A 13,066-nucleotide genomic window follows, 5' to 3' on the forward strand; every position below is an offset into this window, starting at 1 on the left:
TATGGGAGGCCTACTGTGCCTAGTGGATAAGTCAGCCTGGCAGCCAGGGGCCAAGCATTCAAATACACACAGGATTCTGACAGGTAGTAATTGTTATTGGGACCAACTGGGAATAACATGTTAGCATTCATCTCCAGTAGTACACAGGTAACAGACAGAGGAGGGTATCCGGGTAGAACAGAGAACATGCTTCAAGTCCAATGGGTCAGCTATAACTGAGCTCAATGATAGAAATGGGTCCAATGTTTCAAATAACTATAATTTGTTGGAAGATAGGCTAAAAACACAGATTTTATACTCTATCTCCTGATACAATGCTGACCTTTAATTTAAATTTACAGCACGGTGCACCAATCACTGCTAAACAAAGCACATCTGTCTCCTGCATCCTGGCTATAGGCCACTGATTTGTGGTCAATGCATTAAGAGGCAGAACCACTAAAATGGCAATAAACTAGTTTGGGATCCAAATAGCCCATAATCAAATGTGTTTTCTCTTAGCCCCAAGAAAATCAAATTAGAATTTCTGCTCTAGTGACATGGGTTTCCAGTATGAAATTTCTCCTGGAGTTATATTGTTGTATCCAAATACAAGAGTACAGTAGTATAGAATACAATTCTTAAGAGAGGAGCTCTTACCTCCACTGTTTTAACAAGTTTCTATTCTATTGTCCTTAGAGTGCTGTTGGAAAAAGAGTATATGAAATATGGGAAGGACCAATGATTCCATAGTGACAGAATTTGTCCTGGTTGGACTTTCTTCCCACCCAAAGCTCCAGACAGTTTTCTTTGTGCTAGTTTTGTGGATGTACCTGATGATCTTTCTGGGAAATGGTGTCCTTATCTCAGTAATCATCTATGATTCTCACTTGCACACCCCCATGTATTTCTTCCTCTGTAATCTTTCCTTCCTGGACATTTGCTACACAAGCTCTTCTGTCCCACTAGTTCTTAACACCTTTCTGACAGTAAGGAACAGTGTTCCCTTCTCTGGGTGCATGGTGCAAATGTTTCTCTCCTTTGCAATGGGGGTCACAGAGTGTGTGCTTCTAGGCATGATGGCACTTGACCGCTATGTGGCTATTTGCTACCCACTGAGATACCCTGTCATCATGAGCAAAGGTGTCTACATGCTTATGGCAGCTGGTTCCTGGGTCTCTGGCCTTGTCAATTCAGTGGTACAGACATCTCTCGCAATGCGATTACCATTCTGCACTAACAACGTCATTAACCATTTTGTCTGTGAAATTCTGGCTATCCTAAAACTCGCCTGTGCTGATATTTCAATCAATGTGATCAGCATGACAGTATCAAATCTGATGTTTCTGGTTATTCCATTGCTAGTAATTTCTATCTCTTACACTTTCATTGTTGCTACTATTCTGAGGATCCCTTCCACTGAAGGAAAACGTAAGGCCTTCTCCACCTGCTCAGCCCACTTGACAGTGGTGACTATATTCTATGGAACAGTTTTCTTCATGTATTCAAAGCCCAAGTCATCCAGGTCTGTTGGCACAGATAATCAAGACATCATTGAGGCCCTCATCTCCCTCTTCTATGGAGTGGTAACTCCCGCGCTCAACCCTCTCATCTACAGTCTGCGGAACAAGGATGTAAAAGCTGCTGTGAAGAACTTGCTGGGCAGGAAAAACTTCTCTGATGGGACATGAATGAATTCTGACTTACTCTGTGTGACTCACCATTCAAAACTGCAGCAGACACAAAATTCAAATACAGAAATTTACTATGTGAAAACAAATTCACTATGCCATTCAAAACCATATTATAGAATATTTTGGCTGCAGTTGTTACTATTAGTTTTTATTCTAGGTGCAGAAAAAAACACACTTTGGATTTATAAAACAGTTTATGGAATGCAAAATGTTGAAAGTCTCTTAGGAAGGCCCAGCAAAACATAATCATTCTCAAACCTTCAGAAAATAATAAAGGCAAAAGGTGTTCTAAAAAGAACTCTGTAACCTACAATAAGTGCACTATTTGTCACTTATTCAAAGTGATCGTTAATCAACATATGATATATTACATACTTACTTTTAATTTATTCATTTATTTACTATTTGTGTCCACCACAAATATAAACTCTATGAGAGTGGGGACTTGTCTCTTTATTACCCTATAACATCCCAAGGGCCTAGAATAGAACATGACATCTTACAGATGCTCAATATATATTTTACAATGAATAAACCAATTATATCATGTATAAAATAGAAATATATATCTGTCATAACTGAAGTTAAAAAGTTTATTCAAAAATATTTGATCCACCCTGGCTGGTGTGGCTCAGTGGATTGAGTGTTGGTCTGAGAACCAAGGGGTCGCTGGTTCAGTGCCCAGTCAGGACACAGGCCTGGGTTGCAGTCCAGTTCCACAGTAGGGAGCACACAAGTGCAACCACACATTGATATTTCTCTCCCTCTCTTTCTCCCTCCCTACTCTTTGTCTAAAAATAAATTAATACAATCTTTTTAAAAATTGATCCATGGAGGGGCTGAAACGGGAGTAGGGGGGAGAAAACTGTACTTGAACAATGATTGAAATAAAAAAAAAGAAAAAAAATTAAAAAAAAAATTGATCCAATGTAATAGTATCTAAATTACCTGTATTGGCATTCTGTCACATGACACCGTGAATAGTTAAAGTACTACCTTCCTCATATAATATGTATTATGTGATATAGAAGAACAGGTTTTATTTGCAGCTGTCATAACTTTTCTGGATTTGATACACAATGAGACTAAGATAGCTGAAAGAGTCCCTTAGTGATGCAATATAAGTTTTAACCTCATAAAATAGAGGTGACATGGTGCCACAGAACTCTTCTTGGATTCTTGAAAGAAACTGGGCTGTAATGAAGACTTCTTTCCTAGTCTACATTGAATCACACAATTCCTAAACAGCAGGAGAGCTAGACAGGACTGGTAACTGACAAAAACTGTAATAAGAGGAGTAGAAGTGGCAAAGGAGAAAGAGTCAAGTTGTTCGGTAAACTGAAGGCTATAGGGTTCTGGAAGCCCCATAGACATTAAAGGAACTGAGTCACATCTAGCCCTTTGGGGAATCTACAAGAGTTTAAATGTAGAACACAAATCTAAAGTAAAAGACTATAGCTACTTCTAAATTGTGAAAGTAAGCCCATAAAATCTTCCTTTCTTGTCAGCAGGTAATTATTGTTTCTTCATAAGACTGAATAAGTTAATTCATGCATAACACTAAAAAGTGCCTAAAACACTAAATGTCCAATAAACATTGACTGTTTTATTATTGTGGTTGTTGGGTGTACTATACTGGGCCATAGAGCTTTGAGGAGGCACAAGACTTTCATCCTCACTCTTTATGAGGTAATTTTGATAGGATTAAACTACTATATCTCAGCTTCCAATCCACTTTTCTATGCTCTGCTTTGTGAGTAAAGATTGGCACCTGGAAACCACACTGCTCCTTTGCTAGCTAGCATCTGTTAAATTCTTCCAAAAGAGTTGCAAGAGAGAGAATGGAAGGTTGGATGAGGATAAGGGACCTCCCTATACACGTCTTGTTCCTGTCAGCATCATGCCACATGTGACCCTTCACCATGACAATCGCAGCTCCTCCATGGCTTACAGTTCTGGTTTTAGTTTTCATTTCATCTTTTCTATAACCTAGAGCCAGCAGCTACCAGTGCCATCTCTTCAGAAGTTTGTATGTACTTCTCAGCTGTTCCTTCTGAAATGAATAAGCCTGTCAAGTCTCTAGCCTGTCTTGAAGATCTTTCAAAGCAATAACATATGCAGTTCTCTGCTTCAGAAGTTCAGTGAATTAGATAGAGTATAAGCAATAGATTTCGTTAGATTATCATTTTCATACACAACTAAATAACAAAAGGTAGTGGGAAGATATTTGTAGTTCTTCAGCTGTTGCTTTCTTGCGTCTAAAAGTAGATAATGAAAGCTTCTTTAGTATATGCTAAAATAACATGATAATAGTCATATAGTCCAATGAAAGGAAAATATTGAGTAATTATACCAGACCCTGAAATAGGAGTGAGAAGGGACAAACTTAGGACCTTGACACAAACATAAGCATAATTCTTTTCTTTTATTAATGCATACCTAGCACCTACCTAAGTTCTAGCTCTGGCACAAAGTATGCTATTTCTATAAATATGGTAAATTAATTCCTAGGTAAGTAAATAAATGAATGAGAAAACTTCAGAAGGGTACATGTAGTTTCCAAAATAATTTATCAAGCTCATATTATTGGATCCTCATGATAACTGTTCAAGTAGCTAACATTGGCCCAACTTTATATAATATGAAACCTAGTTCCAACATTACAGAAATTGCTGAAGTCACAAGCAGGACATGGGAAGGAATTCATTTGAACAAAATAATGAACAAGTATAACAACTTAACTAATATAGAATACACATTATATACTCTTCTAAAGCACATATAAAACATATACAAAAATTAATCCTTTTTTAGACTGAAAGCACAAATCAGCAAATTTTAAAAATTATATTAAATAGTCATATTCTTCCAATTAATTACAAGTAACTAATTTTAAAAACTCCATAACCTAAGGTAACTCTTCTAAATAACAAATGAGTAACCATATTTAAAATATGTAGCAATTTCTATGACAAGTAATCCAATAAATCAGAATGAATGCCTGCCATATATAACCAGTGTGGCTATAGTGATATATGCCAGGTAAATTTCACCTTTGCTTTACAGATCAGAGAAAATTACAAAAAAAAATTAAAATCTCATAAATCTAGACCTGAACTCATACCCATTAGTACCACAATGCCTGTTGTTGATAGTGAGTAGTCATGCTGATTGGATGATAAATGTGATATAGTCTTTGTAAAAGATATTTTCACTATCAACCCTGCTAAGAAATAAAATATGACTGAATACTGTATATTAACATTCACTAGATAGAGAAAAAGTAGTTGAGGAAATTTTTCATTTTTAAGTTCTTATAGGAAACAGTTTCATAAAGAAGAGAGACTGAAGGAAACAGAAACAGAAGATAAGGATAAGAAACTATAGAATTTGAATGCAAAGCCATATGCAAAGCATTGTGCTGTGTATTCACATCTTATTTCCTATGAAATCATCCCTATAAGGTTGGAAAGTATATCTCCTTGCTCTTAACTTATAAATGAAGAGACCAAGACTCATAGAAGTTAAGATCATGCAGGTTCTAATTAGTAAAGCTAGTTCCCCAACCATGGTTGTGACTATGAAGATGTGTTATTTCCTTTACTGCCTACTAGTATTAAGGGAAACATCCCCAAGTCCAGTTGCACATGAATTAGGAAACTAAAGATATGAGAGGGCAAGAAAGTTGAAATAGCCTAAATGAATTTAACCTCAGAATATTTCCAATGCTATTAACTGGATATATCGGTAAATTCAGGGGACTATAATGTCAAACTTCTCAATAATTTTAGCAAAAGCCATGAATAAGAGTGAGTAACACTTTGACTTTGTTTATTCCCAGTATTATATCATCCTCCTGAGAAATTCATTGATATCCTTGTGCTTCATATGACAGACAATAATCACAAGGAATCAAGTGTCTTAACCAAGCAGAAAACTGCTAAATAAACCTAGGATCATGGGTGTTCAGTGTGATGTAGGGATGAATTCTTAGGGTTCAAGGATTTTTAGTTTATAAGAGAGGCAGAAAACATTACTGGTTAGGAGAATACATGTGCAATTAAACTGTTGAGACGAATCTCATCCCCACATCTACCGTACTAATCTATAGCCTAGGCAAGCAATTTAACTTCTCTGAATCTCACTTTTCTTATTTATTGTAAGGACTAAATATACCAGATCATTCATCCATACTTTATAGCACTTCTCACACTCTAGAGAAAGGGTCTTAGTCTGAAAAACCAAAAAGCCAGAGTAATAGGGGGAGTTCAACTATAACCATGTTTGCTGTAGTATAGTGGGTCACCAGGAAGATGTAGTCTAGCCATTAGAAGAAATAAAAAGTTAAACACTAATGATGGACATTTCATGTGATGCTGTAAATGGTGTGATTTTTTATGCACATATTATAGGTAATATCCTTGCAGTATATGAGGAAGGCAGAGCAAAAATTAAAATTGCATCCACATTTTAGGGAAGAAACAATCCTTTAGAACCACTGAAAGGAGGAGTAAGTTGGGAGAAAGAGAAAGAAGGCACGGATACATAGAGTCACCAAGATCACAAAAGGGGAAGCCTCCAGAAGCTTAAAAGGAAATATCCTAACTCTAAGAAAGGAAATTGAATATACCAACTGTAGGGAACTGGTTTGCTTTAAATCTGGCAAATGCGACTCAGCTCTGTATGGGAAAACCAACAGGAGTAAAGTGGCAGGCAGGAGCCAGACCCTCAAACCAGGTTTTCTCATGGGAATCAGGCCTAGAAAATGCATCCAGACTGATATAGCTTGCTCTTGCTAAAAGCTCCCTCAACCTGGTCTGAAACAGTACATGTGTATTGCCTGTCTTCAAGGTAATTTCCAAAGCTTGTGTCAATTTTCCCAAGGACATACCATATTCAGCTCCCCATCTTTCCCTTCTGCCTTTGTTATTTTCATTTCCATGATTGTACCTAATACATAGAAAATAACATTCTATGTAATAGATAATTAATCCTTCTTTGATGTAAGACCCAAGAGAAACAATAAAAGCCTGTCCAGGCAAGGGTCAGGGTGCTCTCCCCTTAAGACAGTGGCCAAGCCACTCCCCCCTTGAGAGAAGTGACTGCAGGACTCTCCTCTTAAGACACTATCTGTACTGTCCCTTTTTCTCCACAGGCCTTCTGTAGTCTGTGTGCATTGGTTCTCGTCATCAGCCACAACACACAGACTCTGCTGGCTGGAGTCTGCCATGATGGGCATTGGCGATACCAGGGATATTCATGTGCAGAAGAGAGACTGTGGCTCAGTTGGGTCAGGAATGGCTCCTTGTAGGGCAGCTGGAGAGACACCACTGTTAAGGCCAAAGGTGTCATAGGATCAGTAGGACCATAAAGAATAATAAAAAAGCAATCATTTTATGGAGCCCAGAGAGAAAATTCTCATGACTATCTCTGGATAACACCCATGAGGTTTCCAGAGAAATGGGAAAAGGAAGGAAGAGCCCTCCTCCCTGTTGCAGATGGATTAAAGTCACTGCTTCAGTGACTAAGGTTTCATGGAGCTCAGGGAAGGGAACACGTTAAACATCACTTCAGTTGCAGATACACTTAATTCTCATAAAACACTTAAGATATACATAATTTTACATAATAAGGAATGTGGAGTCCACAAAAGTTATACAAAATGCCCTGGGTCACACAGATAAGAAATGGCACAGGGGAGATTGGAGCACAATTAAACAGACTCCAAAATTCATACATTTCCCATCACCACATCACATATGTCATTTTTTGACTGCTGAAAGGCCTTCCTATTCATCTCTTTAGCAAATACACAAAGAATGATCTGCAGCTTTATATGACTTCTCCTAGTGTAGAACACAATGGGTCCAAAAAGGCCAATCGGCCTAGGAGGACACCATTTCTTTTCTACTTCTTATCTCGTAACCTGGTAATCTCCTCCCACGGGAACACAAAACACAGTCTGATATTTATAACTAAGCAGAGAACTACATCTCAAAGGACATCATTAAAAGTTGACTGACCTACTTGTCTCTGATATCAAGGTACAAATAAGTTACATAGGGACAGGATCCCATGTGCTTGCAACAGTCTGAAGTCAAGCTTGTTAAAGTGAACTTGTAACTTTTTAACAACAACACTCTTCCCTCCGCAAGTTTTCTGGAGGGAATCCAGGATTTTCCTAGGAGAGTCAATTCTCCACCTTAGTTGCCAACAAAACACAAAAGTAAAGAATGTATGAGGTCATCACATGGAAATTCTGAAAGTGGAATCTGTTTATTCTGTGAATAGAAAGCAGCTCCCTGTGCACTTGCCATCACCATGCCATTCATAAAGTGTAATTACACAGGGTAAATAAGACATTCTAGTGAAAACATGGAGTGGACAGTCTTGATAAACTGGTGGGAAGGGGATAATCTAACATGTGCATTCTCTTTAGTCTAAAAGATTTCAAGAGATAGCCACAGTCCTCACCCCTTCACCTTGATTACACTCAACTTGTTTTGCTCAAGTACATTAATGGCACAGCAGTGAAGATACTTGAGTTTCTGACTTCCAAAAGACATAAAATCATGCAGATACTCCATTTGCATTCTATGAAATCAATTGAAGGCCCATCTAATTAATGTTGTGATTTTTAAAAAATCATTACAGTTGTTGGGAAGTAAAATGCTCTTATTTTTAAAGCAGAGAGGCCTTCTTTTCTCCCATATTCACATAAGCCCAGGACAACCATGGCTCAGGATATTACAAAGGAGAATCTTGACTAGGATTCCTCCTATCCAGAGTAAGCTTCAATCAGTATTAAGACTTTTTTTTCTTACTCTGAATTTAAATAATCCATAATGACATTTAAATATAGTTCAGATCAGGTGCTCAGCACAGGGCCAGTAAGATCATTAATGGCAAGTAAACAAAATTGGTAATAATTAGTCATACTAATTAGCACACCTTTGTAATAGGACTGTTCATCACATCAATTCAAAATCAGTGTGAATTGACCCTCAAAGAGCAATTGATTCTACTATGGTTGTTTTGGAGGCAGTTAACAAACTATTTGTTCATCTGCATCTAAATATGGGAACATTTATTGCAGAAATTTTAATATATTGTTGCCCAAGGTTTCTAATAGTAGCTATGTGATCAGATATCTTTAAGCTGAGTCACTGAGAATATATTTGTACTGATTATAACACAAATGTGAGTAAGGGCACGAAGGCTGATCAAACCACTTTATCTTTTTGGAGATTTTTTATGATTGCAATCTAATTTTAGAGGACTCAGATTTGAAATGTCTCAAATAAATATGTCATCTTAAACATTACCTAGAACTTATCACAGTTAAAAATTTATCTGTCCATTTGGCATCTGGCAGCACTGGACACAGACAAGTGTGGGGAGAAGGGAATTGGGCCATACTGATCTGCCAACTCCTGTGTTCCTGTCATACCTTCTTCTTTACCCACCATCAAACCACACAAAGTTCCAAGAAAGTAGGATAAGCTACCCTAGTTTTGGCTACAAATGAAATACCCAAAGATGATCATGGAAATTACACCCTCAATCCTTGAGAGTATAAGCTCTGCTTCTTCCAAATATTTTCTACTTTGTTTTATAAGAACCCATGAAACATGAGAGTCAGAACAGAGCATATTTTCTCGTCTTGAGAAAATAAATATTATCTAGAAGATAGTCCTCACAAGACATCAAGTTGTGGCCATTTCCCACTTTAAGTGTGAAACTTGTCCCTAACAAGAGACAATATGCAAAAAAGTATTGAACAAATAAGGCACAGGCAACAACAAATCACAACAGAAGCACAGCTGGGGTGCTTAATAACATATTAAGCTATAAGCAGAGTGGTGGTGATATGTTCTATATCACATTTTAAGGTGATCCATCATGCTGCTGTTTGAAGAATGTATTGAAGGAAGGCCAGAGTGAAAGCCAAGAGACCAGCAGGAAGCTGTTACAGAAATGCCATTTTAAGCAGGAGCTCATGACTTGTCAGAGCTGTACACTACTCAGCTTGGGGTTTCCCACAGCTCTTTGGAATACCAATGTGCCTGCTGAGTTAAGTTGACTTGAATACATGTATCCAGAAAAATGAGACTCCTGTAATTTAGATGGAATGATCTTAAAGACTTGCCAAGGCTTTGTGTAATCAAATTCAGTAAGTTATATAATGTTGTCTCATACAAGCAAACAGTATTTTCTTCAACTCATTAAGGAACAGACTATATTCTTTGGTGGCAGTGATTCATTTTGATATTCTTCTTACTGATTTTTATAGCTCATATTGACGCATAATGATTAAGTCTTTTTTTTACCAGAACAAACTGAGATTATTTATATCATTAACAGTAGGCAAACTATACTCAGACTCACTGATTTGTAATTAAATATAATAATGTTAACTGTCTTTCATGGAGTGCCTATTAAATACTAACAACCAAGTACTCTTGGTAATAAGTACTCTTTATCACATAATAACCCTGTCCACAAACTGTAAATACTTGAAAAGATGCCAAGAAAAAGGAGTATATACTTATTTTTTGTTGTTTGAAATGGAAAGATGAGTTGCATACAAAGAGTTATGCATATAAAGAATACTCTAAAAATGAGAATTGTCCTAACATAACCTCAGTGGCCTCATGAAGTGCTCTAACCATCACTGGGTTTGGGAGCAGAAATAAGATGAATGTCAACCATACTTAGATGTGTTTCTGTCATCTCATAAGTGTTATAAATAGGTTAAGACAAAGATAAAGATGATTTCCAGCTCTAAGTTCCAATAATTTAGAATTTGACTATTTTACTGGTCTAAGTGTATAAGAGTTTACATTTACCAAGATAGCAAAGTTTCCTGTCATTATTTTTTTCCAAAATGTTTCCAAATTCTTGTTCTTTCTCTTCTAGTTCTGACACTCCCATGATGGAAATGTTGGTATGCTTGAAGTCATCCCAGAGGCTCCTTACACTAAACTCATTTTGGGGGAATTCTTTCTTCTCCTTGCTGTTCTGAAGGAAATAGACATAATAAGTCCAGGAAGTACAGAGGGTCCAAGACAAGATAAACCTTAAGAGGCCCACACCAAGACACACCATAACTAAACTATCCAAAGTTAAATACAAAGAAAATCTTAAAAGCAGCAAGAGAAAAACAGTTAAGTACAAGGGAGCTCCCACAAGACTGTCAGATTTCTCAAAAGAAACTTTTCAGGCAAGACATATTTAAAATGATGAAAAGCAAGGACCTACAACAAAGATTACTCTACACAACAATGTTGTCATTTAGAACAGAAGGACAGTTAAAGAGCTTCCCTGACAAGAAAGCTAAAGTTCATCACCACCACATTAAAGAAGGGTCTTCTTGAAAAAGAAGAACAACAACAAGAAGAACAAGAAGAAGAAGGAGAAGGAGCAGGAGAAAGAGAAGAAGAGGCAATAAATACATATCTATCAACAATTGAATCTAAAAACAAAATTAACAAACAAGCAGGACAGAAACAAAAATATAGATGCAGAAAACATTCTAATGGTTGCCAGATGGGAGGCAGGTCAGGGGGACAGGTGAAAAAGGTGAAAGGATTCTGAAGCACAAATCGGTACAGAACAATCATGGGGATGTAAGTATTGTATAGAAAATAGAGTAGCCAAAGAGCATATATATATGATCCAAGGACATGAACAACAGTGTGGGGATTGCCTGAGGGAGTGGTGGGGATGTGTGAAGAGAGAGGGACAAGGGGAAAAATGGGACAACTATAATAGCACAAACAATAAGATTTTTAAGGTATTTCTAATAAGTTAAAATTAATCAATTTTAAAATTTAAAAGAGTGTACACTTAATTCTTTTTATCTCCACCTTCATATGGATGAAACAAAAAATCAAATCATAGAAGAAAATACATTCATATTTTTAGTGATCATATGAAAATCTTACCTCAATGGAAATTAAGATAACATGTCAAAAGTAAGGAGGGAATTCACAAGTTGGAAAAGTATTTGCAAAAATATTAGAGTGCAAAGTGTATTGAGGGCTTATGCAAATTAAAAGGAAAACTATTCAAATACCAAGAGATAGTTAAGCAAAGGATAGTTAAGCAAGGAATGTGGATAGGCAACAAAAGTAAATAAATACTTGTATAAGTAACAAATAAAGATGGAAGAAATGTTCAAATTAACAATCATAGACATGATTGTTAATCACTAAAACAAAGTAATGTTTTACCCAAAAAGAAAAGAAAAAAACTTTCTCTGCTTCCAGAAAAAATACAACATTGGGCAAATACATTGATAATAGTGTAAAGCATTAGTTTGGGGACAATTATTTTACATGGGTACTAAGAATTCTCTCAGTTTGCATCCTTTTGTTTTATAATCCTATCTGTAGAGATTTACCTTATTTCCAGTAGAAATAAAGCAGATAGTCTGATACATATATAGTAATGGTCACTTTATCAAAATCTCAAAAGATTAGAAACAAATTAAAATATCCAATAATATTAAAATTGCAGGGTAGATTTATAGCAATCACACTTCATGAAATATTTTTCCATTATAAAAAAGGGATATTACAAGGACTGTGAAAATCACAAAAAATTATTGCTCTAAAATGGCACATACTAATTAAAATATATCTGTACAATGATTAAACTGGCTAAAGAAAAATCATACGTGTTGTAAAATTAACAAAATTATATAAGATTACAAGATATGAAACAGGTGAAATGACTTATTTAGGATACAGGAGCATTGACACAGTATTATATTGGAATAAAAAGATAAACAAATTCCTGAAAGACAAATATTATATGATCTACATCATTATGTGTGGACTCTACAAAAGCTGAATTTAAGGAAACAGAGAGTAGATTAGTGGTTTCTGGGGCTGGGGGAGGAGTAAATGAGTGATGGTGGCCAGATGGTACAAACTTCTAGTTACAAGATTAATAAATTGTGGAGCCCACCTGGCTGGCGTAGCTCAGTGGATTGAGCGCGGGCTGGGAGCCAAAGTGTCCCAGGTTCGATTCCCAGCCAGGGTACATTCCTGGGTTGCAGGTCATAACCCCCAGCAACCGCACATTGATGTTTCTCTCTCGCGCGCGCTCTCTCTCTCTCTCTCTCTCTCTCTCTCTCTCTCTCCCTCCCCTCCCTCCCTAAAAATAAATAAATAAAATCTTTAAAAAAAAAAAAATTGTGGAGCCCAAATGTACAGCATGGTGACTATACTTAATATGTATTGCAAACTAGCAAGTTGCTAAAAGTGTAGACTGGAAGTGTTCTCACCACACACACAAAAAAGCAACAATGTGAGATGATGTGTGGTGTTCACTAAGCTTAATTATGGTAATTATTCTGCAGTATGTACATACATCAAATCATCATG

General features: G+C 36.6%; 1 protein-coding gene across 1 annotated transcript; it reads left to right on the forward strand.

Annotated features, from left to right (window-relative positions):
• The first annotated feature begins 688 nt into the window (after positions 1-688).
• On the forward strand, positions 689-1,670 carry LOC114505410 (olfactory receptor 13C8). Its single transcript, XM_028523320.2, has one exon. It carries the CDS (start codon positions 708-710, stop codon positions 1,668-1,670), a length of 963 nt encoding a protein of 320 aa, XP_028379121.1. The 5' UTR covers positions 689-707.
• The last annotated feature ends 11,396 nt before the right edge of the window (positions 1,671-13,066 follow it).

Source organism: Phyllostomus discolor, chromosome 3 (genome assembly GCF_004126475.2).
Source record: "Phyllostomus discolor isolate MPI-MPIP mPhyDis1 chromosome 3, mPhyDis1.pri.v3, whole genome shotgun sequence".
NCBI lineage: Eukaryota > Metazoa > Chordata > Mammalia > Chiroptera > Phyllostomidae > Phyllostomus > Phyllostomus discolor.

Coding starts and splice junctions, on each gene's coding strand:
- LOC114505410 (XM_028523320.2), top strand. CDS start 708: ATGGGAAGGACCAATGATTCCATAGTGACAGAATTTGTCCTGGTTGGA.